This window comes from Telmatherina bonti (assembly GCF_933228915.1).
Source record: "Telmatherina bonti genome assembly, chromosome: 3".
Taxonomy (NCBI): Eukaryota; Metazoa; Chordata; class Actinopteri; order Atheriniformes; family Telmatherinidae; genus Telmatherina; species Telmatherina bonti.
The window spans coordinates 23,827,334-23,851,790 of record NC_136621.1 but is presented as its reverse complement, the minus strand read 5'-3'; the positions used below and the strand labels follow the sequence as shown (position 1 = coordinate 23,851,790).

Sequence of the window (24,457 nt, the reverse complement as noted above, 5' to 3'; positions counted from 1 at the left end):
AAATGTCATCAAGAGGCAACCATACTCAGAAGTTTCAGATTAAAACCCACTTCTGTACTGGATGTAAAAAAACACAACAGGGCAGTATGAAGAAAGCTTTTTAATCAGTAAAAACCGGTGCAATATTTCACATGTAAACATATGCAGCATTTCATTTTTAATACCTGAATAGTTACATAGAAATATTCCTGGAAAAATAGATCAGTGTAACAAACACATCAACTTCATCCCATTTGGGGGGGCGGGGGGGGGGAGATAAGAAAAATCTGAATATTTCAAGTGCTCTATAGCATCGCACGAGCGGGAGTCATGTCTCTGCTTGATCAACAGCTTTTTTGCAATTTCTTTAGCCGTCAACTGAAAAACTGCAAGAAAATAAAATAAAAGGGGGGGTGGGGGGTCTTTTGTTGGTTTCATAAATTACAAAAAAAAAAGGCTTGTACAGACTTGAACTCATTAAAAGATATTATCCATCACATCAAGAAATGTGTTCCACTGATGTCTCATTTTTTAAAATTTCCATATGAAAAAATGAAGGATGAAACTCAGCAGTTTCCGATTCAGCTGAAAAGAACTAGTTTAAACTGATGCGCCACAAACCCTGTCAGAAACCTGAAGATAAGACATTAAGTGTGTGCATAGTAGAAACCCAAACCCTTCATTTAATTTGATCTGATTTCTCTTTCTACATTTCCCTCAACTTGAAAATATAAGGTTGTTTTTGTCACCACAACACACACGTTGCCTCACTTATAAATTACCAAGAGTAAATCATGGCAAGTTAACTAATTAAAGTAGCAGAGTCTTTGATGGCTGGTTTTTACAATGTGGATTAGTGCTGGAAAAATAAAAAGGATTTCACCATCAGAGCCACTGTTATGCCCTATTTCTACTCAGAAATGTTGATTTATTTTCCTTTGCCTTTGTTAGTCTTGGACTTTGATGCTGGTTTTTAAGTTCATAGTAATGAAGGGAACCTTACTTTGGTTCTGAGGTCTCAGCTGATTTTATCACCCATTAGTTTTGATAATAAATCTTTACAAACATCAGAACTACGTAGAACTGGACTGTTTGCACTGAATTCCTAAATGAGTGTGTTTCTATGAGCGGGAAAACAAAGCACTTTGTAGTATTCCATCTCTCTGCAGTTGTCCTCTTGAGTGTTTCCTATTAAGGAATCCTTACTGATTCACAGCTTTGAGTCAACGCATCCTTTGTTTCTCTTTTTACATCACTGCATTTTCAGTTTTATGTTCCTCCTGTTTCGTGACTTCTCAGGTCTAATCACAGCTTTTCTTTTCCCTCCTCTTTGTCTTCAGCTTTTCCTTCATTTACTGGTGCAGAATCTTTCCTCTGTAATTCCCAGGAATCTCTGCAGACTTGTACTCAGGAAGCCAGATGGCTTTTTTTCTGCTCCGATTCTTTTCTTTCCATATCGGCCTGCTCTCTGGCCTCTGTCCTGTCCTTCAGCGCCCTCAGCAGGACCCTGAGAAGCGTGTTTTCATTCAGCAGGGTTTCAGACGTGTCCGCCAGCTCCTGCAGCCGCCTCACCGCTTCCTCCAGCTGACGGCTTTTCTCCCGCAACTGCTCCTCCAAGTTTTTTTCTATGAACTGAATGTCAAATTTCAGCTGTCGGTTGTCACGCCAGAGCTGTGCCAGCTGTTGGGAGAGACGTTCACAAGCATGGTGAAGTGTCTGAACTTCAAGCTGGAGTGCAAGAAATTCTGCATGGAGGATGGCACTGGGTCTGGGTCCCTGTGCTTCAGCAGATGGTTCGTCTGCATAATGAACAGAGCCGGAGTGCTGCAGGATGAACTGCAGGAGGTTGGGCAACGTGATGGGAAGGTCATCAGGATACTTCACACTCAGATGTTTTCTGAAAAACAGAGTAAACAACCATGTCAACGGAAATTTATGATCAAGAATAAGTACATCAGGGAGCTAGCATATGTTACATGTTGAGGAGACAGTTCAGAGAAGCTGGTCTAAGATGGGTTGGGTATGTACAGAGGAGGGATAGTGAATAAACCAGCAGAAGGAGGCTGACAGGAGGCCTGGAGGAGGACCAAAGAGGAGATTTATGGAAGAGAAGATCACCACTGAAGGCAATAATCGAAAACAGGAAGACATTACCAGTTGAAGTAGATCATGAATGATGCATATTTAATTAATGATGAGGTGTTGAGGTTTTGTTTTGTGTGTGTTTAATCTCATTTCTGGCAAGTTAATTTCTCAGTAATTAAAAGCATAGGAAGGGGCTGATATTTATTTGCACAAAAGCAAAACAAAAACAGCAAAAACAAATATTTAGAGAGGTGTATTTTTTTCTGTGCATCACCGTAATTATTCTCACCTGTATTTGGGAAACAGAAGGATTGAAGGAACATGGTCCACCATGAACTCCCAGGGAAGGTCATTACGAGCAACATTCACCCTACACACATGACAGTAGTGTTTTATTACTTTTGTTTGTCTGAGAATTGAAGATGACATGTTCATGATATCGCGATTTAACTCAAGCTGCTTATTAAAAACAGCATCACAAAGAGATACCTCGCCACAGTGATGGTGTTGTTCCCCTGTAATAATCTGGCAAGATGGATGATGATGTGGTTGAGAACGGAGCAAAATCCGCACCAGTGTGTGTAGTAGAAAAGCAGCACATCCTGAAACACACACACACACACACACACACACACACACACACACACACACATATTGTCCCCATTTAAAAATGAACTGAACCTCAGAGTGACATGATGTTTCATCCAGGTGCAAGTACAAAACTGTGATAAGTCGTCACCTCTCTTCTACATCAGTCACAGTGTGAGCAAAAGGAAAACGAGATGCTGAATTAATAAATTACAAGCGCAGACAACTTCATACACATCTGAAGATAATAAAATACTTCAAGAGACACATAAATTTAAAAAGTAATAATTATACACAGCAGATTAAAATCCCAGATCAAAGTTACTGGGATGCCAAAAAACAAACTGACAAAGAAAATAATAAAACAACTATGTTGGGAAAGTGGGAGAAACAGAATGTTTGTCCCCACATGTTTAAAAAATGTTTTCTGTCAATGCCTTTAAAAGACATCAATATTCCATGAATCAGAAAGGCAGAATTGATCAAAAACCAGGTATCTGTTACTATGCCACCAACAATGCATTCACATCAGGATAGTCCACTAGACTCGATCCGATTAGGGACTCAGTTCAGTGGGGGGGCGCATTAAGGATCCAGACTGCATTCATGTTGCGTGAATTAGACCTTTTAAAAATCATGTTTCATTTTCCACCTAAAGGCGAGAAAATATGGAGCTGCTGATCCTTGTGGTCTGGGTTGATCAGATCTATCAATCTTCTACATCTGAGACAATTATGCCATCCAGAGCCACCGATCCCACAACTGAGTGTGTGTGTGTGTGTGTGTGTGTGTGTTTGGGTTGTGTTTTCCCACATTGCCTTGCACTGGGGGCAGATTCCAGGAAGCAAAAAAGCCTGAGTATAACCTTGTGAATGTCCATGACAGTTGGCAGGAAGGAGGAGGTGGTCAACTCTGTGATGAGACGGCTTGGAGGAGACTGCTGGTGCTCATCTGGATGCTTGGCTTCTTTCCATTCCATCCTGTCTTCCTCTCCAACCAAATGCCTCTCCAAAACACTGTATGGAGCGCTGAAGTTCCTGATGAAGGCCTCTTTAAAGTGGGATATGCACAAAAACACATAAAAAAAAACCCACAATGAAACAACGTTCACGTTTGAGTTATATTCAATTATTTGCCAAACTTAGGCTTAAAGGAAGAAAATTTTCAGTTTAAACACTTACAGAAATAAGAAAAGGTGAAGAATAAATTTCACATCAGTCATTTCACGATAAGGTAGTTACTGCAATGCATTAGCACCTCCAGCATAGTACTGTTCAAACAATGACAATCAAGTGATGAAACTGTGTCCTCATCTTACCCAGAGACTCTGTCAGCGTGGCTGCTGGGCTGCGATGAAGAACATAATGAACCTCATCTTTAAGGTTCACAATAGCTGCAAATGACCCATCACCGCTCTCGTCGCCTTGTTTAGGAGCCGCTCGGTGCAGAGAAGAGCTTCTGTTTCCTGATGCTCCAAGCTTTACCGCCAGAGGCCAGTTCAGAGCAACATCCAGCAAATAAAACCTGAGTGTCCTGTTAGTGAGACACCTTAGCCCCGTGATGCCTTCCCCCAACTGATGAGAGGCAGAAGATGGAGGGATCGTGGAAGGAGAAGGTGTATCCTGAAGTCTTTTCACATCTGGCTCCTCTTTGGTCTTTGACTCATTGAGCTGAGGTTGCACTTTTTTGCAGCAGGCACTGAACTGTCTGAATGGACTGTAAGTGTTCAGAAAGTTGTTACAGCCCACTGAGGTTGCAGCTTTTATGGACAGAGAAGAAGGTAGTTGGTGGAGGCAGCAGTTTCTGAGATAAGTTTGAAAAGCGTCTCCCCCCTGTGTCATGGAGGTAAACGAGCAGCGAAACGAGGAGATGGGGAGGCTTAGACGCGACAAGTTCAGGCACACCTCGCACACACTTGTACTGGACTCTGGCAGAAGGACCGACTGGCAGCACAGTGAGTCAGTAGTGACACTCCTTTCCAAGTTGGAGTGGGTGCAGGAATGATAGCGCAGAGCAATGTCTGCAACCTAAACAGGCACACAAAAAAAGTAGATCAAAAACAAACATAAGGCTTATATGTCTGAGATGCTTTTCTTACTTCTTTAAATTCTAATTTGCAGAGTTATGCTGCAACATTCACATAGCTTTGCCTGTTTGAGGACTATTTTCTGAACTAGATGCATCAGAACTTAACCGAAGTAACAACAAAACGGTGCAAAGAAACACAAAAGCAAATGGAAAAGAAAAGTAGAAGTAACAGTTAGCAGCCGGACGCTACCTGCTCTCTCAACTCTACGTTACATGGCCTTTGTACCGGCTGGAGAAAATCACCACAGTGTCCTCTGACTGATTCAACATACTACACTTTTTATTAAGACTTTTCACTGCTGCAGTCTGAAAACACTTAGGAGGTTTTGACAAATGATAGCATGACTGAGGTCGTCTGAGGAAAGACTTTGAAAATAAGGAACATGTAACTTTCATACCCAAGAATACTGACATATTTTGATGCTGGATTTAATTACTTCTTAAGTTTAAATGGCAAAACATGGAAGCTGATCCTTACATGTACTTAAACAATAAAATGATACTTCCCTGGCTTGAATTAAACAAATCTGCAGCAAATGAAGGAAAGTAGTGTACAAAGTAGAAGAGACAGCGGATGGAAAACATGGAGAAATAAAATATGAGTAACTTCTATTCGGACGGCAAAAGCCCAAAACATCAAAGCTCATTTTTAAAGAGGTGTGAAGAAAATAATTAACTCCTTTACTTGGATTCTATTTATTGAAAAGCAATGGATGAGTTGAAGATGTATTACTGAACAGCACATTTAACGTAAGTGATGCTTAGAGTTCAACTGTTTTTTTAATATTCTGCCAGGTGCCTTCTGAATTAAACAAAACTATATCTTAGTGTAAAACCAGAAAAAACATACATATTTGTAAGTTATGTTAAAAGAGGTGCATATACAAAAAGAAAAACCTTCTAAAACTGCTGTAAAACAGCAGTGACAGACACTGAAGTTTTTGGGATTTTTTTTAACTCATATTAAACATCATATTACGGATCACCTGCTGTAGTACGGGACTGGGCTCAGACCCCAGTGGATTATGTGGCAGGAACAACAGCAGTGCAGGGCCTTTAGTCAGCTCCTGTTCCAGCAGATAGGACTTTGTTCCTGGGGGTTGAAGCCACTGAAGGACGGACTCCTGGTGCTCAAACACCCAGCTACAGATAGCTTCTGACGTGAAGTTACGCTCATTTCTAGGGAAAATCTGTGTGAGGGAAAAATAAACAAAACAAAACTGTAATACGTGTAAAAAGTACAATTTATTTTGGTCGCATTTTGCTTTTTAGTTTAAATCTATGTTTGTGACCTGTTGATGCTTCTTACCAAAGAGGAGTTAAATCTTCTGTGCAGGTAAACGGTTTCATCCTCGCTAACTGAGACGGCCTCGGCCACATGCTTGTTAGTTACGATTCCAAAACGGACAACGCCGCGGAAATCTGCACCAAAAACAGAGGGACACTCTGAAGTAGAGACTACTAACTCTTCTATCTTCACTCTTACTATATCTGATGAGGTGATCAGCTCAAATGTTGGCCTCTATCATTATCAACTTACCAATACTTTCTCCCAACCAGATCTGGTCAATTCTACTTTTTACATACTTGATATGATAAAAACTGCAGCGTGTATTGTTACTTCTTACCCCTTCTAAGAGCTTGCAAAGCAGAGGTGAGGTATGTAATGTAGCCTGGTGGCTGTGGAGAGGAGTTAAACTGGAAGAAACCCACTACTCCGGGCTGGCAATTACAAAGAGACCAAGAGTCAGAATATAGAAAATTAGGCCTCAGTTAAACGAGCGATTATCAGTGCATGATCTGTCAACAAAGGGAAAGAATTAAAGTAACCTCTTATCAAGAGAACACTTACAGGGATTAGCATGTCTAATGTCTTTTAGATAGTACAATCAAACATCACGGATGGTCATAAATTAAAATGATGATGATAAACCTCATGATAGGAGAGGAACTCTTTAAGGCGTGATCTTGATGGGAGGTAGGTCAGCGGGGTGATGACTCGGAGGATAAAACTTTCAACATATGGAGCCACAAATGGACCTTTGTATTCAATCGGCCCAAACCTGCAGAAACATGAATGCATGACGTATAAAAAAAAAACCCATTATATCACAGAAAAAAGTCACTGTGCATGTGTGATATGATGCACTAGGATTTCCATAATCATAACAATTCAAGACATTGACTTGCTCTGGTTGTCTGAAATCTTCAGGCAGTGTATAGAAACAGTTAAATATATAACTTTTAAACATGTTTAAGCTTGCTAAACATTACACTGGGAGGGTTTAGCTGCACTGAGCGACACTTAAGTTAAAGTCAACAGTGAATGGTTTTAGAATGACTCCAATCGTTCCTTCTTACCTTCTATAAAACAGATGGATGATCGGGTACTGATAGAGGCGGTTTTGCCTCCTGCATTTCCCCTGACTCCACCAGCAGTTCACAGCAACAAACTGCACCTGTGTTTGTGTGTTTAAGAAAAGCAGAAAGCGGCAGAGCTGAACAAACAAAACCAAACTAGACCACAGCTGGGATGTGCGGTGCTAACGTTCTTAGTCATGTGTAAGAACAGAGTTTACTCTCACATTTAGTTAACAAATAAGCTCCCAAATTAGTGTGTGTGTAAAAATCACATCCCAGCAGGCTGACACTTTCTGTCTAATAACTTTTCCCCAGTCTATTTCAGGGTTAATGTGGTTTTAATAGTTTATAAATGGAGTTACTATGAATCTAAGGTGACAGCTTTAATATTTCATCTATTACATTAAAATAATAAACATTTAGAATAACAAGCTCATGATTTGTTGACTCTTAAGAAGTCATTCTACTTTTCCAGAGAGAGATTTCAGTAGAGCTAGAGTTTCAGTAAAGGCTTCTATCCAGCATTAAAACAATACTGCACAGTGATGGGTGTTGTGTCTTCGGCTTTTCTATACCTGTTTGGCCAGCTTCTTAGCTACCTGCTGCACTTCCTGACGGGCAGCCATTGAGTGAGCACACCACGGAGCATAGAAGAAAATTAGAGACACCTCAGCCATGCCTCTGAGACGCTCCACCTGGAGATAAAGCGCAAACTTATAACCTTGAATTTGCTCCTGCTAAGCATGTTGCATGTAGACAAACTGCTCTGGGTAGCAAATTTATGCACGATTATCTTCAACTTCCAGATTTCTGTGTTCTTGAATCTTACCTGGTCAAGCTGACCCAGGTAGAGGTCCACGACTGGGGCCTCAGAAGAGAAGAACCGCACAGGAGGCCGAGCTGCTGCCACCACATTTTTAGCACGGCTACAAATAGAAATAATGACAGTGAGCTGAAAGGGATGACAGCATATGCAGTGATCTGGTTCTGCTGTTAGATTATCCAGAGGGGATCTTCTTGCCGGGGTAGTTAGTCCATTATCAATGGTTTCCATAGGAATTATTATGGCCGTCATTGTTTATCCTGACGAATATGGCTGTTTGGGAGCTGTGTTTCAATCATCAGGTTTTCAGTCGTGTCAGGTTGCTGCTTTAAATGGCAAAGCTGTTCCAGGTTAGTTTCACAACGGGGTAAAGGGAGTAATAGTTTTAGGAGTTTGAAAAATCCTACTAACTAAGCTGTGATATATATATATATATATATATATATATATATATATATATATATTTATATATGTATTCCCTCGATGTGTGAAACAATATGAGATCATTCTATTACTTTTGCCAGCAGAAACATCTCCCCCTTTTCTGAGTTTGGAGCAAAACTGCAACAATCTGTAAACAAGTTGGGATGCAGGATGTGTCTCGGACAATTTGCCTTCAATTTGCATCAAGTTTCGATCTCTCTATTGATCATCTCCCCAGCTAGAATAACAGGGACAGTCTAGGGTTGTATGAGCGACAAAGAAATACAAATAAACATTATGGTAGTTGAATGTACCACGTATAGCTGTTTACTGTAGGCTTCAGTCTGTCAAACTGATAAAATGTCAACATGGATGATCCATTATTTTGTACATTTTATTTTTAAATAATTCAGTTTAAGTTTTAGATAAAAAAAAAAAAGTTCATTAAAGAAAACATTTTCTCACCAAACGATGTAATTAAACTGCTTGTTCTGTCCGGTCAGTCATCCAGGATCCAATAATATCCAATTAAATTCGGTTAAAGGAGAAATTATTTAATGTTGAAATACAATTAATCTCTGATCAAAGTAGTTTCCTACTAGATTATCTTTGCGATGACAATAATTGATTTACTGCTCCAGTGCTGTGTTATTTCATGTTGATTTTGAGTCCAGTTACTGTCAAAGAACCCGGGCTAATAATGTTGTTGAGAAGTCCCCAGTCTGTTTAAACAGATTAAAGATTTGGATTATCCTCATATCCTACAGTACGAGCAGCTTCAGATTAGCTACAAGGCGTCACACAACTGTATCCAACTCCTGTAAATTTTGTTCAGGTTATTTACAGCCCAATGACATTACAAGACACATTTTTTTCTTTGCCTCTGGTAAGTAAGTCTGAAAACAAGCTCATAGCAGCCAGAATAGAAAGGGATCTTCACTACCTGCATGTGAATTTCACCGCCAGTACGAGCAGGACGCTGAGCACGATAGCCCCGCAGAGAAGATCTGGTCTCCGGGCCATCAGGAGCAGCACCTGCCGGAGAGACTGCCTCACCCGGCGTAGCATTACAGCCTGTCCCGGACTCTCCGGCGCATTTATATGCCCCGGATGCCGCTAAACGAGTCCATTTGCCTAACGGGGGAGGAGGAGGAAGACTGGTTTGACAGGGGAAAGAGCTGACCTGGACTGGACATCAGCGCTGTTGCTGTTCAAGGTGTTCAAACACAGTCACAACCAACCTTTCTTCCCCACGTAGACTTTTCACTTCCGCAACAAAGCGCGCAAGGGAAGGCCGTAAAGTGTTTAAAGTGATTAAAAGCGTTTAATGACTGAGATGCTTTAACAATAAAGTATGTTTAAAATGTAATCCATATAGAACTAAAGATTAACATTCATCAAATCAATCTAAACAGTGATGTTTAATTATTTTCTTTTATAATAAGCGTGTTTGCTTCTTTTTGCGTTGATGGTAATATATGCTCCTTTGTGACAGTCCCTACATATGGTGAAAGACTTTGCTGCAACGACGATCTATAAACACTAGGGGCGGTAGTTTCAAATTCAATTCATAAAACTTTATTTAAAAACAAAAAAACACCTATTTCATAAATTATGGAAACGCCTTATAAATCTAACAGCGCCAAGTTCTTGATGACTGAAAAAAAGGAGCATATTGTATTAGGTAAAAAATGCCTACTACAGGATTCAGTCAACATCAATAAACGCAGCAACGTGATTTTGTGCATTAAATAAGTATGAAAGTTAATTACTAAATTCATTTTTTTATACGGACGACAGAGTACTCAGTTGCACTTGTCCTAACACACCACACCTAGATTTTGAAGAGTTTAAAGTATATTTATAAAAGCATACAAAAAGGAGCTTGGAATAAAATTTCCTTTTTTTTTTTTTTTTTTTTTAAAATAACCTATTAGCATAACCTAAATATTTGTTGCTGACTAAACTTAAAACATTTAATCACCCCATGTTAATTTGTTATGTGGCCTGAAAGCTTCGACTTATACACATATATGTCTATACTTTTTGTTTTATGAACTGTATTTCAAAATATGCATACAGTCCACAACATTCCTAAAAAGATATTTTATTCATTAATATTTAACTGTCCACCAATTTCCCACATTATAAGAACAAATTAAACAGGGTAATGTCATTTAAATATAAAAAAGAATAAAGAAACTTTTTATTTTTGTCATTATAGAACACAAAATAACATCACAGTGTAGTATTTTAAGTGCAAATGAACAATGCAAAACTATAATCTTAAATTGCTTGGTCCACTGAATAAATGGAAAGTATACTGCAACAAAAAGTTTCTGAGCTGTAAAAATGTGCAACATAATATTTGTCAGCAGTACAATAAAGAAAAAAAAAAAATCATAAAAATCGGAAATAATCTGTACAACCATTTTATCAAATTTTTAAGAACCTAACTTTTCTTTCTTTTTTTTTTTAAAAATCCGAGCATCAAATCTCCTGGAGCAAACCTCAGCGTTGAACACATCTTCAACAAGGCTCTTAAACAGGCACTATAGTCTGAGGGTTACTGACAGCTGTGGAACCTCAATTCCCAATTTTACTCATTTCATTCATTTTATTAAACCCCAAGATTAATTTTCAGATAGCTCTGTAGCTCTGAGATCACACTCAAGATGTGGACTTAAGTTCCAAAACTGGTCACTTCTCAATCAGCTGTTCAGTCACATATTATGGATTACATGGCAAAAAAAAATGTGAAACAAAAATTAACATAACCTTTCTTGTTTCATTTTCAGTACTTTTTATCCTCAAATTCATCTAACAAAAGCCATATCAGTGCTACAGAGCTAACAGCAGCATATAAGGCCAATCTCAAGGACCACCAGCGTTTAACCATAACTTATGATTGCATGACTCCCCCATCGATCATTCAGGCATTGCAGTTTTATACTGTGGAAATTATGATCATGACATTGATCAATCCCAGTCCGGACCACCACAAGTATTTCAGTGTCTCTCACCTATTACAACAGCTCATCGTCTCTCGTTCCACACTGCAAGCATCCAGCAGAGACAGGAAAGACAAGCAGTGAAAAACTTCCTAACCAACAGCAAACAAAGCCGGTCTCATCTGACTTTATTGCTGAAAATGAACCCTTCTCTTCAGCAAATGAATTTCAGATTATATTATTTGCTGTGAACTGCTAATTATAGATTAGGCACTGACTACATGCTGTCCGTCACAGTGCCTGTGTTTCAGGGTGCATCAACTGTTGAACCACCAGGTCTATATTGATGATAGGACTGAAGTAAAGAGCCCAGTAGAAGAGGCAGTTGCACACAAACTGTGGGACAAAAGGCCACAGGAGCACGAAGGCAAATCCCTGAGAGAGCATCTTCCACAAGTGGTTCCACATTTTCTGTGGCAGAGTCCTGCAAATAAGTTGATTTCATAGATTAGAGTACAGGTGTGTATGTATGCCATCACATATGGTTTATGTGCATCAAAGAACAAAAGAGAAGAAAACAGCCCGTTCTCGCTTTGCATGTACCTGATCCTGGCTGTTGTCCAGAGCCTCCACAGAGCACAACACTCAAGTACAGAGAGCAGCATGGCATTGACTATAATGAAGCGGGATGTCCAGTAGTGGACTGACAACCAGTCCCAGGCAAATTCTGCAATCAGTTGGTATGGAAGCACACAGTATTTCACAAGGAACTCCACCCACTGCTGCCAACTTGGTTGCAACTGAAACACAACACAAACAAAAATAATCAAAAAAGGTTTTCCATGCAACGATAAAATATAGTTACCAGGAAGATCCACAATCATACTGTCATATACAAATTGAGTTTAAGTTAAAAACGAACACGCAACCATCTTCATGCTTGAAACACTATCCAAATATAATCACTAGCAGCAGTCACACAATCACTTAAATACCTGTGTACTGACAGGTATTGAACAACTGCTTTGGATTCACTGAGTTTGGTTTCCAGTGTTACCTGTGTGTTCAGGTATCTGCTCTCAGACTTGTCTGTGTGTGTTATGGCTGGACAGCATGTGTGCAGGAAGGGAAGGAAGGTCTCAGAATAGTCAAATAAATACAAATAAAAGATCGTGAGGCGAGGGGAGCGCTTCAGCGCATACAGCAGGAAGAGAGACTTTCCTGCATTAGCTGCCTGGAAAAGAGCAACAGAAACAAAAAGACAGTCATTTCAATGTGCATTTAAAATTATGAATAAGTGTGAAGAAGTATAAATGAACGCACTATGGTTGAAAAATAAAAATAAAAAGATAAAATTTTTAAAACAAATAATAAAGGCTATGCTTTAGCAGTAGGTGAAAAGATGTCTAATTTAAATGTATTTATAGGAGCCAAAAGGTACAAGACAACAGCAAATGAAATATATCACTGGATAAAATCTGTGAAAACAAATTCTGTAAGAAAAAAATCCTTACTTTGTATTCCCAGAGGTTCTGTGGAGGTTTGACCCCCAATGCTTTAATTCTGTCCAGTTCAGCCAAAACAGCTCGCCTGTGGGCCTGGTTCTCTATGCTATAAGGTGATTTCAACAGCTCCTCATCCCCCAACATCAGCAGCAACCTGAATCATCAAAATTAACAGCATAACCATAAGATGAGACACAGCAGGAGTGAGGTAATGTCTGCATCTGGGTTGTGTTTTCCAAGACTGAACGTGTTTCTGTCCAAATATCAGGATAAAATGAGACTAAAACTGAATAACCTTCCGTTCACGTTCTCCTGTTTAAAAGGTGCTCTGTAAAGATCAGTCCATGGACCCAAGTGTTCCAGCCAGGACACAACCTCCTCTGGCGTCCAGTGAGACACAGGTTTACTGATCAACAGGTCCTGCTGTTCCACCACACCGCTGCCCCAATGATACACCAGCACCATCACCTGCAAACATACAGCCATGACAGAGAATAGCCAATTAGCTGGTCTGCAAGTGGTAGATGACAGAGGAGTTTTGCACAATTTCTGATTGTATTTAGTTTTTTTCTTGTGCTGCAGCTAAAGCACCCTTCTCAGTTTCATCACACTTCTGGCTTGACAACAACTATCAACTATGGCTTAATTTTACTTTAATTTGTATTGTCAAATAATCTGACAACAGATCTGTCAGAAAACAAATCATACTGATTTACAAATAAATATTCCAAAGTATGACAACAAGAATGCATGATATGCACAACTACAATGTAATAGTTAAAACAGTAACTATGGGATGCATCGACTGCATCTTTGTGAGGGTGAAGGATACTGGATGTGGCTAACAGTGTGTTCTCTGACCTTTAACTTTGGCTGCTTTGCCTTTGTTGACTGCCAAATTAAACAAGGTTTTAAGCATCTTTTTTTTTTTTTAAGTGTTAGTCATGATTCAGTCACAGCTTATTAAAACTAATACACAAATAAAATTGTAACATTTGTTTTCTAAAAACGGTTACAGCAAAGATGTGCCTGTGTGAAATTCTGAGCAGCTATGTTACTGCACGCATGATATAAAAACTTAAGTGGGAAAAATATCTTAATTTTCTTAACCATATTCTGTAGATCCGTTTAAGTAAATAAATAGTCTATCAGTTTCAGTATATAAATAAATAAATACACCCCCTTTTTATGAATAAAGTACAAATTACCACATAAATGAGTCAATATATACACAGTTCATACCAAATTGCATCTGGAAATATAAAGGTGTGAAACTTTGTCAGTTGGACAAGTTAGCAAAGGTGAGCAGCCCATCTGAGGTCCCATTCATTTCTTTCTTTATAGAAATATCAGTAAATCTGATGCCTGATGTCTATGATTTTGACAACATGCATTCTGAAGCAAACTTCCCTCGTTAATACACCAAAAATGCTGAAATTCGTTATGTTTTATTACACTCCCTGATCCATTAGTTTCAGAAATGAACCCCGAAAGACTATTTGTTTAATTTAAGAGTCATTCACTAAGGCTTTACATGGTAACAACAACATATTTCCTCTACTCCCTCATCGGAAGAGTGGGTTTCATTAAACTTTATTCATATATTTCTCCCAACAACATGAGACCAACAATAAATAAAGTAAGATCTATCATCTTGTTAAAATTCCATTTCTGTTAATATGGATGCATCAAGACACTTCTGATCTGATCCCAATATCAGAGGTATTGAATCGGCCAACACTGACTCAAAACTAATCCAGATGCGAAATGAGCGCAGCCATCCTCTAAATGTAAGGCTGGAAGACTGGCAGAATCTTCATAAATAAAGAGGATAAATCAGTTTTTGGTAAATTAGGTTCTCCACTGTGACAAAGCACCTAGATGCCCAAAACAAGGTTGCAGAGATTTTAAAAAAAAAAAAAAAAAAAAAATCCAAATTTTGCATTATTTGGTTTTGTTAACAACCTGCCTACAATAAAAACAAATACATCTAAAACTATGGAATCCAAAACGTTCGCAACCAAACTCCCACATAGTCCTCAGGATCAGCTGACACCCTTGGAGTTCTGTCTCTGGTGTTTTTCATGTAAACATGCAGCACAGTTTGGAGTCAATGTTAACTTTCTGTGCAAATAATGTGAGTTGAAGAAAAACATGGAGCTTATAGCATCCAAAATAAACGGATGTTCTGCACACAGGAAAAGGCTACGTTCTACATATCATTATCCATGAGATGGGGTCAAAAACAGAACTAATCTATTTCCACACAACCAGCAGCACACACTGAGACACACAAACTTAAATTTACTGCCACGTGGCAAAGCACACAGTGACATCGCTCCCAAATGCCACATGTACAAAACAAACAAGTTCTATTGACAGCATGAAAACAACTGGAGAACCCCCTGGTAGAGTATCATGTCACAACCTAACATCATAGTTGCAAAAAAAATAAATATCATATGTCAACTTCAGACTTCTTGTAAGCTACAAATATAATAAACTTTATAAAAACAATATGAATTATTTTAAATGACAATGGTTAAACCAGCTGCGTTACTACTTCCATATTTTTTCTTAGGGATTATTTTCTGCCTCAATTTTTTTTTTTTGTAGCACACGATACAATGAACTACTCTTCTAACATGAAAAACCCTGAAAACACTCATAATAATTTCAAAGTTCTGGCAATGGGACCTAAAAAAAATTCAGATAGTTGTATTATTGTTGTTGTTGTATCATTTTTCCATTTAAAAGCTTATCAACCTTCATACTTTACTTAAGCTAAACCAGCAATGAAGAGGGAAGAGACACACCAGAGAGTAAGCAATTACCGGACGATGCCAAACGCTGTTCCACTACATATAATAATCTGTAAATTCTTCTTTCTTACTGCTGCATACTTACAGCCACACATGTAAGTGCGGTCAGGACCCCAGAGAAGAAGAAACCAGCTCCTTTATGCTTGTTTGTCCGAGATCTTCCCAAATTGTCTCCATATCTGAGGAAGAAAGAGGAAAATGCTTTAAAACCACAAAAGGGTAAAACAACTAAACACAGATTATCCTTCAGGTAAATAGGCAAAGACATTCATTATTGTTAGATTTGATATCAAACATATCCTTTTCAGTCTTGATAAAATTCACAGACAAACTGTGTCTATTTCTGCTGAATAAATTTTATTTCTGCTGCAAAGCTGAAAAAGCCAAAGGGATTCCATGTTTGGTATCTTTTCCATTGATTGTTTTTATTTTTAAGGGAGTGCTACACTGACACATCCATTAGTTTAATATAGAAATAGTTTACCACAGATTAGTACCTCTGAAAGGCCAGCAAGCTCCGGGAGATTTTGGGATTTGCCTGGATTTCTGCTCTCCTTCGCTGTACAACCTCACTGAAAAGCTTGTCAGTAGCATCCCTAAAAAAAAAAAAAGAAGGATTATAGTAGAATATAAGAAAAATTACTATTGGCAACAAGACACATGTCCGAGGTAATGTTGTTGTTCCTTGGCTTTTCTATTGTTAATACCAGCTGATAGTAATTGCAAACTTGTGTCAGAGGAAAATAAAAACTGCAACAGCCATCATGCAGCGATGTCCAAGAAAATTTTGTTTTTTGGATACAATCTGGTTAAAGCAGTGGATGTTTTTTTTTATTGTTATTTTCACAATTTTTCTAAGGGTATTTTTTCAATTGGGAAAAAAAGTATATGTCACCCCCGTTGAGCACTACAAGTTCCAGCAAAGTGAATGGACACAAAACACCTCACAGGATAACTCAATAAGAGGCTTCAACTTGCTTCTTACTTTTGCTTTCTCAGATGAAGTTATTCTTTGCACAAGAGTATTTTCTGTTCAAAATAACTAATGTCCTTGCAAAAACTTTAGTCTACTCAGAAAGTCCCACAGCTCAGGAATATGGTACAGTTATAGTCATAGAAAGGACAATCGTCATGGGTACATAACTAAAACAAAAAAAAAAACAAAAAAAAAAAACAAAAAAAACAAAACAAAAAACAACCTCTCTCATCTCTAAAACTTCAGACTGTCTCATAAAAAGGTCTGCTAACAGCATCAAGCTTAAGTCTTGTTGTTTTTCCCTCCAGATTTTTGCAGACCAGGACGTGTTTCAAGCCCAAAGCCAATGCATGTTAGGGAAATTGGTTACTTTACATTCCCGCTAGGAGTGATTGAGTGTGAATGGTTGTTTGTCTCTCTGTGTTGGCCTTGCAATGGACTGGCAATTTGTCAAAGGTGTAACTTTCCTCTCACCTGCTAATTGCTCCAGCTTCCTTGCAACCCTAATTTTGAATAAGTTGGACAGAAAATGGATGGATAGGGGACATGTTCACAAATATCACCATCAATGCATCTAACAGTTGGGGATTTCCACTCTCTTCTGTGGATAAATCTTGTTTAGCAATGTCTGTTCAAACATTTTACAGCAAACTGTCATCACACAAAAATGTAGTTTTGATTTGAAATCCCTCTATATCAGGGGTGTCAAACTTCATTCCTCGAGCGCTGGTATTCGGCAGGTTTTTGTTGTTTCCTTCTACCAACACACCTGATGTATATCAAATGGATCCAGCCACTTGTAAACCTGTGTATTAATTTTCAGGTGTGTTTGGAGCATGGAGACAACAAAAAACTGCAGGATATCGGCCCTGGAGGACTGGAGTTTCACACCTGTGCCCTACGTCTTTACATCACAATTATTTCTGGAGGACTAAGTTTTTTTCCCCCCCCACTTTAGCCATGAGCAGACACCACAGAAGAAGCCTCCAGAGCTTCTGATGAGGTGGTGGAGGGCTTTCAGCCAATTTCCTTCTGAGAAACACAGCAGGAAATGTGCTGGCTTCATTTTGCTGTTCACCAGTTTCTTCCCACATAAATTTTATGGCTTGCGTGTGTCGCTGTTTAATCAAGTATATCCCATCTATTTGTATTCACTTAAATACCAACAGAACTATAATGGCTCTACTGTTCACTTTCTTTGGCTCTTGATCCTTGTATTGGTGCTACAATTCCACCATGTTTAAAGCTGATGTCACATGTTGTCATTTGGTATGAGCCAGTTGTGTCAAAAATGGATTTGTTACAGAGTTAAACTGAATGTAAATTAACATTTCTAAATTTACATTTTTTAAAAAAAAAAAAAATAAATATAAGTATTACACTTTAAATCAATTTTATTAAAGTTCAATTTTGTTATTTTTCTTATGTGTCCCCTAAAATGTCTCAACATAGCCCTTTTTTTTTTTAGGGCACAGTGCTCTATAGAAATGAAAAAGAATATATTTCTTCAGGTTTCTCCCATCAACAACTACAAGGCTTCCTATATAGATGTGGTGTATGTACATTAGACTTTGTTAATGTGTACACAAGCACTTAGAAAGATAGATTTTTCCAAATGTTTTGGTCTTCTTTACACTTTTAAGATATTCTCACCCCTTTCTGAGCCGCCACTTTATCGTGGTGGAGGGGTTTGTGCATCTTGAAGATCCTAGCAGCTATGTTGTCAGGGGCGTTATGTCCCTGGTAGGATCACTCATGGCAAACAGGTGTCTAGGGGAGGGACCAGACTAAGTGCGGCTCAGCGACCCCCATAATAATGGCAACCATTGGCAGACATGTTCCCTTGCCCGGACGCGGGTCACCGGGATCCCCCTCTGGAGCCAGGCCCGGGGGTGTGGCACAAGAGTGAGCGTCTTGTGGCCAGGCCTTCCCCCGTGGGGCCTGGTCGGGTTCAGCCCGAAAGGGTTACATGGGCCCCACCTCCTGTGGGCTCACTGCAGGAGGAGCTGTGGGGGTTGGGTGCAATGAAATCTGGGCAGTGGCAAGAGGCGGTGACCCTGGCGGTCCGATCCTCAGCTGCAGAAACTGGCTCTAGGGACGTGGAATGTCACCTCTGGACCCCCTTGTACGAGCTGTCCGGTCCCTGAATGACAGGTGTCAGAGCTTGGTCCACGTTGCCAGCAGTAAGTCAGATTTGTTTCTGGTGAGGGTTGGACTCCGCCAAGGCTGCCCTTTATCACCGATTCTGTTCATAACTTTTATGGACAGAATTTCTAGGCACAGCCGAGGTGTTGAGGTGATCTAATTTGGTGGCCTCAGGATTGGGTCTCTGCTTTTTGCAGATGACATGGTCCTGTTGCCGTCCTCCGGCCGTGATCTCCAGCTCTCGCTTAAGCGATTCGCTGCAGAGTGTGAAGTGGCTGGGATGAGAATCAGCACCTCCAAATCTGAGACCATGGTACTCAGCCGGAATAGGGTGAATTGCCCTCTCTGAGTCAGGAGTGAAGTCCTGTCTCAAATGGAGGAGTTTAAATATCTAGGGGTCTTGTTCAAGAGTGAGGGAAGGATGGAGTTTGAGAAACTCGGTCATCCAGATGTGCTTAGAGTAGAGCCGCTGCTCCTCTGCATTGAGAGGACCCAGCTGAGGTGGCTCGGGCATCTGGTCAGGATGCCTCCTGGACGCCTCCCTGATTAGGTGTTCCGGGCACGTCCCTCTTAGAGGATACCCTGGGGAAGACCCAGGACATGCTACAGGGATTATATCTCTCAGCTGGCCTGGGAACATCTTGGGATCCCCCTGCAGAGTTGGCAAATGTGGCTGGGAAGAGGGAAGTCTGGGCCTCCCTGCTTAGGTTGCTGCCCCCGCGACCCGACCACAAGATAAGCGGCATGGAATGGATGGATGGAAGATATTTGCAAACACATTTTGGAATTCTTGACAATGACCATGATAAAACAACAAGGACATGTAAAAAAATGATGACCTAGACACCCATACTCACTATCTGATTGGGTGCCATCAGTATCAACGCATTTTCCTAAATTATCATGCTCTTTCTTATGTTTGTCACAACTATGTAAATAATCGTCTGCTTCCTCTTTGCTGCAGTATTTGCACACACAGACTATGCAAATGTTCAGCTAATGGTTTAAAATGTTAATATTAAAGATGACTATTTGTGAAGGCAATACTAAAGTTCTGAGATCGACAGGGGTAGTTTTTGTTTTAAATTACCCTTTGAAAACCTTTCTACAAGTGCTCAAGAGCTCAAAATGTTTTTTAACTGTGATATTGTGTGCTTTCATATGCTAATTCACAATGGACTGCACCTTCAAAGCAAAAAGCAGAATTTTATAAAGTATAAATCAAGAAAAACTATGTTGGGACCAATAAATCTCCATCATGGAAGGAGTGTGGGTGTGTACATGTGAACAATATCTATAACTCATTTATAAAGTGTCCCAGCTTTGCAAATGAAAACATCCAGAGTACTTAACTTTCACACCAGAATGCTTTTTTGCACTAAATGTAGATGGTGGTATCAGTGTATGGAGATTTTTTTCAGCATCTTATAATGTATTGTAAGACTGTCAGCATCTGCTTTTTTTTCTGCTTTTCCACAAAATGACATTTTAAAGAAAAATGAAAAACTAGTACAAAGACTAGCAGTGTTGATATTGTAGCACCCTTTTTTTTAAATAAAGAACTATCTCAAAAGTGTAAAACTAGTATGTAGGTAATATTCTTCAAACCTCATTGCCTCAATGAAAAAAAAAGTCAGATTGGTCATTTCTGTGGATTTCTTTATGCAGACTTGAAGTGCAATTTTTGAGTGTATTTGAACAAATGAACCTGCAGCTAATTTGTGACATTTATATTCAAACGGAATGTTTTTTTAATTCTTTGAATACAAAAAAAAATAAGGTTTTATTTCCCAGAACCAAAAGAACTATTTTTTACCAACCCTCAAGTATCACAAAGACGGTCCAAGTATAACATTTTGTGATGCCTAACCTATGCCTTGTGGAGTTTGTCAGTAGGACTCTTTTTCCTACAATGCATGAAAAACAAATGAGTAGGCTAAATGGAGGGGGGAGAGGGTGGGGTACCTTAGTAGTATGTTGATTTTAGGAAAGCCTTCCCACTTTTCTCGGCACTCTGGGCATTCGTTCTTGTGCGAGGACTCCCACCACAAAGCCAAACAGTGACGGCAGAAATTGTGGCCACAGGTAAGTGTCGTAGGGTTGACCAAAATGTCGTAGCAACAGTGGCATGAGAATTCATATTCTGATATCCTGCTTGCTGTGGGTTCAGACTGAGAAGAGTCAGATATGCTAGAGGCCTTATCTTTTAATATTCCTGAACCATCATCTGCTGATTCCTTCTCCATCTGGTGCAGCATATCCAAGTCTGAAAGAAAGAAAGTACATGTTCGCTTAAGAGGGACTTCATGGTTTAGAGAGAAGAAAAATAAGGATAAAGTCTATAAGTGCAAGAAAATGACAGCTGATAAGTTTTATTCTGTCTACCACAGCAAACATATTTTGCATTAAAACCAGGCTTATTTTTAAACTATTATGTGGATGAGGTTTCATTTTCATTTCTGTGAGCTTTTCTGCTACAAGTCCCAGTCCAAATATTGTGTATTTTAATACAAAGCTTCTTATTAATAATTATAATAATTTGATAATTTTTACATATTTGTACATACATAAAATGAGGAAATAGAAAAAGTAGAGTTGCTCAGCAGCATACAAGCAAACACAAAAATAGAAAGAAAAAGGCCAGTAAATTAGTTTCTACGCAGACATCTCAATTTTTGACAGCGTGTGACTCATTTCATCCTGGTCCAATGTTAGCGATACTCTGTGTTTGGCTAGCCAGTGATTAGCTACCTGCTAAATTACGCCAAACAATTTATGGTTTGTATAATGCAGTAGGAACAGTTTGCTGGTGTCGCAGATACCATATTGTTACAATTAGCTTCCAGGCAAACAGGTTAATTAGCACACAGACTAACTTTACGCTAGCAAACAGTTACTGGCTAATTATACTACTGACGTTCAATGAACTAACCCCGTTGTTTCTCGCCCTGGAATTGGCTTTAGACGAAGGATCAACTGGAGGAGAACATGGCTAACTAGCTTGGGAGCCCCTGTTTCTAGTTGTACTCAAATTAAAGCGTCCAGACGGAGCATAAATATTTCTGCTTGAGTGGCTGAAGCCATAAGTCCTGCTGCGATGGAAACCCCCTCCTACCCAAGACGCCCACGTCAGCACGGTGACGGCGTTAGACGCGTACCTGATTAGTTCGTCTCGTGTCTTCGTCTCTGGTGCTGAAAAGCCTGAGTCAGAACTGATCTAAGCAGTGCAGCTTTTAAAAGCTGCCTCTGATCAAAGTTCAGATGTCATGCTGTCAGTCTAGTCTACGGCCGCCTGAGGTGACTGGCGGCTTCTTATTCCTTGCCACGATAATTAAACTGTAACCTAATAACATACACGTAGGCTCACGTGCACAAGAAAAACCTCAGCCCAGTGTAGGTGAGGTGTATTTCACCTGATGATAGTCCACCAGAACCCTACAACATTAGGTAATTAAGTTCAATTATTCATATTAATGAATGTATTAAGATTTATATAAATTTATTTATATTTTTGATAAAGACTAAAGTAAATGTTTTGATATAATGGAATTCCATAAGTTCTGAGTTGAAGAAATAACAATGTTTTAAAAACAAACAAAAAATAAACCAAACAAACAAAAAACACTACTTTTTTTTTTGCAACTTTTTTTTTTATGTTTGTTGATTATTTTTGTGTATAAACCTTTGATGATTTTGTCTTTCCCATATGACACATATGTATACATATGGAGTGCTACATTTTTAAAGAAGTTTGATGCAGTCTGATACATTTCTTTGCCTGATACATATTTATGCTTTTATTTTAAAACTAAATAAGCTGTTTCTATTACTGCATTAGAGTATGATTGGTAAGCCACCTTTAAACATATATGTAAAAGACCAAGGAAGAACTAGTATTTGAAGTTTAGTAGCAAAGGAATAGAATACTTTTCAAAGTGTTGTACAGACTATTCAATTTAGTTTTATTCAACTTAATTCTATGGAGCCCATTTAGCTTGGCTTTATTGATATAACACCAATTCACAACAACGTGCCCACCAAAAGGCACTTTTACAGACGTAATTCAGTGAAATTTATTTGAGTCCAACTATAATCACAACTGAGTTATTATAAGGTAATTAATTAAAATAATTGCCTGGTTAAGTAAACCCTTTCAAGAGACTATCGTTCAAGAGACTGTCTACGGTGTGCCCTAGCTGGTACCCATCTGCCTTGACTGGTAGGGACGTGTGTTTCAGGCATATTTGCACACATTTGAATGAGTCGAACCTGATCTGATCCTCTAAAAAAAGGTCATGTTTCCAGCTAAATTTATTATGACACTGTACAGACTGATTGTTTATGTTATATAAAACACTGGGTTGAACTTACACTAACTTTGCTACACCAATAATTCTTTATCATGAAAACCCAAGGCTCCGGGCTGTATGTTCTTGTCAGATTTTCATTTCTATGTAAATGAGAAAATATTTAATTGAGTAATTATTATATTAAAACAAGTCCAAATTGCTTATAAGATGGTAATAATTAAGTTAATGACTTACCTTTTTTGTCTCCACAGAATTTTGTTGATGATCTTTGTGGAAAAAGCCTGATTAGTGAATTTTTGACAGAGTTCAAAATAATATTGAATGAAATAAAAAAAACAACACAACATAACTCTAATAATGAAAGCGTAAAGGTTTTATTTAAGGGTTTTGAGACTGACTAGTTTATGCAAAAAGCAATGAAGATTTTATTTTTCTCTCGATGCTTAGTGAGCAGTTTTGTGGCTCACACTCCTGACCAGTTGGTGGCGGAAGTGCACCACATTGTCGCATGAGAACTACCCAAAATAAAATAGATGATAAAGAAAAAAAAAATAAAGAAGAAAAAAAAAAAAAAAAAAAAAACTGGAGAAGAAGTGGCGGCGGCGTATCGCAGACCAGACTGGGGTTAGTTCATGACAGTTGCTGTAAAACGGGATAACGCCACAGCTTGGCTTTCTTCTCTGCCTCCGCAGGTTTTCTTATAACATCCCTCAAAGCTGGCACAAACCTCGCATTATGTTTGAGGTAAATGTAGCTGATGTAGAGTCGCCTGCCATTATTTTATTATTTATAATGTACAGTAACGCTTAACTAGCCTGGTTAACCAGGTTGGCAGAGATTAAATGACTTGGAGTGTGTCTACTGCTGTGCGATTCATCTGAGTAACAACCCACACATACATTACATATTACAGTCATAAGAGATTGAAAGCTAGCTAGTTAGCAATTGGCGTTTGCTATTAAACTAAAGAGCACTGCTGTCATTAGTTTATATATTTACAACTCCATAGTGTATTCACTTTCACCACTAAAGAGGAATGTTTGGTGCTCAAATGTGTCATTGATGTCATTGATGTATCGGGCAGCCTGTTATACATTATAAGTTTGACACCACTTACAAATCTCAGTCTTGACATTTTATAGTTGCACTGGGAAGGGGGGTGTGGTGAGTATGAGACAGTTAGCCTTCCCTCATCTAATGTTTGGAAAAACTACACTGATAAATTCCTGGAAGCCTACAGCTAAAATAACCACTAGTTGTACTTGGCATATCCAGACTGCACTAAATGCATATAATGGTGAGTTTGAAGTATTTATCAGTTTCTGATTATGGAAAAATAATGACTTATTCCCACAAGAATTAGTTTACCTGAGCTCGAACTAGTGCAGCACACTAATACAT

At 38.9% G+C, this 24,457-nt stretch overlaps 3 protein-coding genes across 6 annotated transcripts in view; 1 reads left to right on the top strand and 2 right to left on the bottom strand.

The window, feature by feature from the left end:
• Nucleotides 1–440: 440 nt before the first annotated feature.
• On the bottom strand, nt 441–9,611 carry txndc11 (thioredoxin domain containing 11). Its single transcript, XM_079264694.1, has 13 exons — nt 9,291–9,611; nt 7,931–8,027; nt 7,677–7,796; nt 7,102–7,199; nt 6,674–6,803; nt 6,369–6,462; nt 6,050–6,162; nt 5,727–5,930; nt 3,971–4,679; nt 3,518–3,702; nt 2,554–2,666; nt 2,354–2,434; nt 441–1,876 (listed from the first exon to the last, which is right to left on the bottom strand). Exons 1-13 carry the CDS (start codon nt 9,413–9,415, stop codon nt 1,387–1,389), a joined length of 2,559 nt encoding a protein of 852 aa, XP_079120820.1. The 5' UTR covers nt 9,416–9,611; the 3' UTR covers nt 441–1,386.
• A 1,738-nt stretch (nt 9,612–11,349) lies between these two features.
• On the bottom strand, nt 11,350–21,849 carry LOC306774598 (bifunctional apoptosis regulator-like). 2 transcript variants are annotated; one of them, XM_079264704.1, is made up of 9 exons: nt 21,664–21,849; nt 20,712–21,012; nt 16,123–16,221; nt 15,711–15,804; nt 13,099–13,271; nt 12,813–12,957; nt 12,356–12,532; nt 11,902–12,098; nt 11,350–11,782 (listed from the first exon to the last, which is right to left on the bottom strand). In XM_079264704.1, the coding sequence occupies exons 2-9, from the start codon at nt 21,002–21,004 to the stop codon at nt 11,590–11,592; spliced, it is 1,371 nt and encodes a 456-aa protein (XP_079120830.1). In that variant the 5' UTR covers nt 21,005–21,012; nt 21,664–21,849; the 3' UTR covers nt 11,350–11,589. The 2 variants fall into 2 exon arrangements, with proteins under 2 accessions (XP_079120830.1, XP_079120829.1); XM_079264703.1 differs by having other exon boundaries at nt 21,679–21,849.
• A 1,796-nt stretch (nt 21,850–23,645) lies between these two features.
• LOC306774593 (uncharacterized protein) overlaps nt 23,646–24,457 on the top strand; it is a 10,010-nt gene continuing 9,198 nt past the window's right edge. For all 3 annotated transcript variants that reach the window (XM_079264697.1, XM_079264696.1, XM_079264695.1), the window contains exon 1: nt 23,646–23,800. In XM_079264697.1, the coding sequence (XP_079120823.1) occupies nt 23,792–23,800 (9 nt within the window). In that variant the 5' untranslated portion in view covers nt 23,646–23,791. The remainder of the gene's footprint in view (nt 23,801–24,457) is intronic.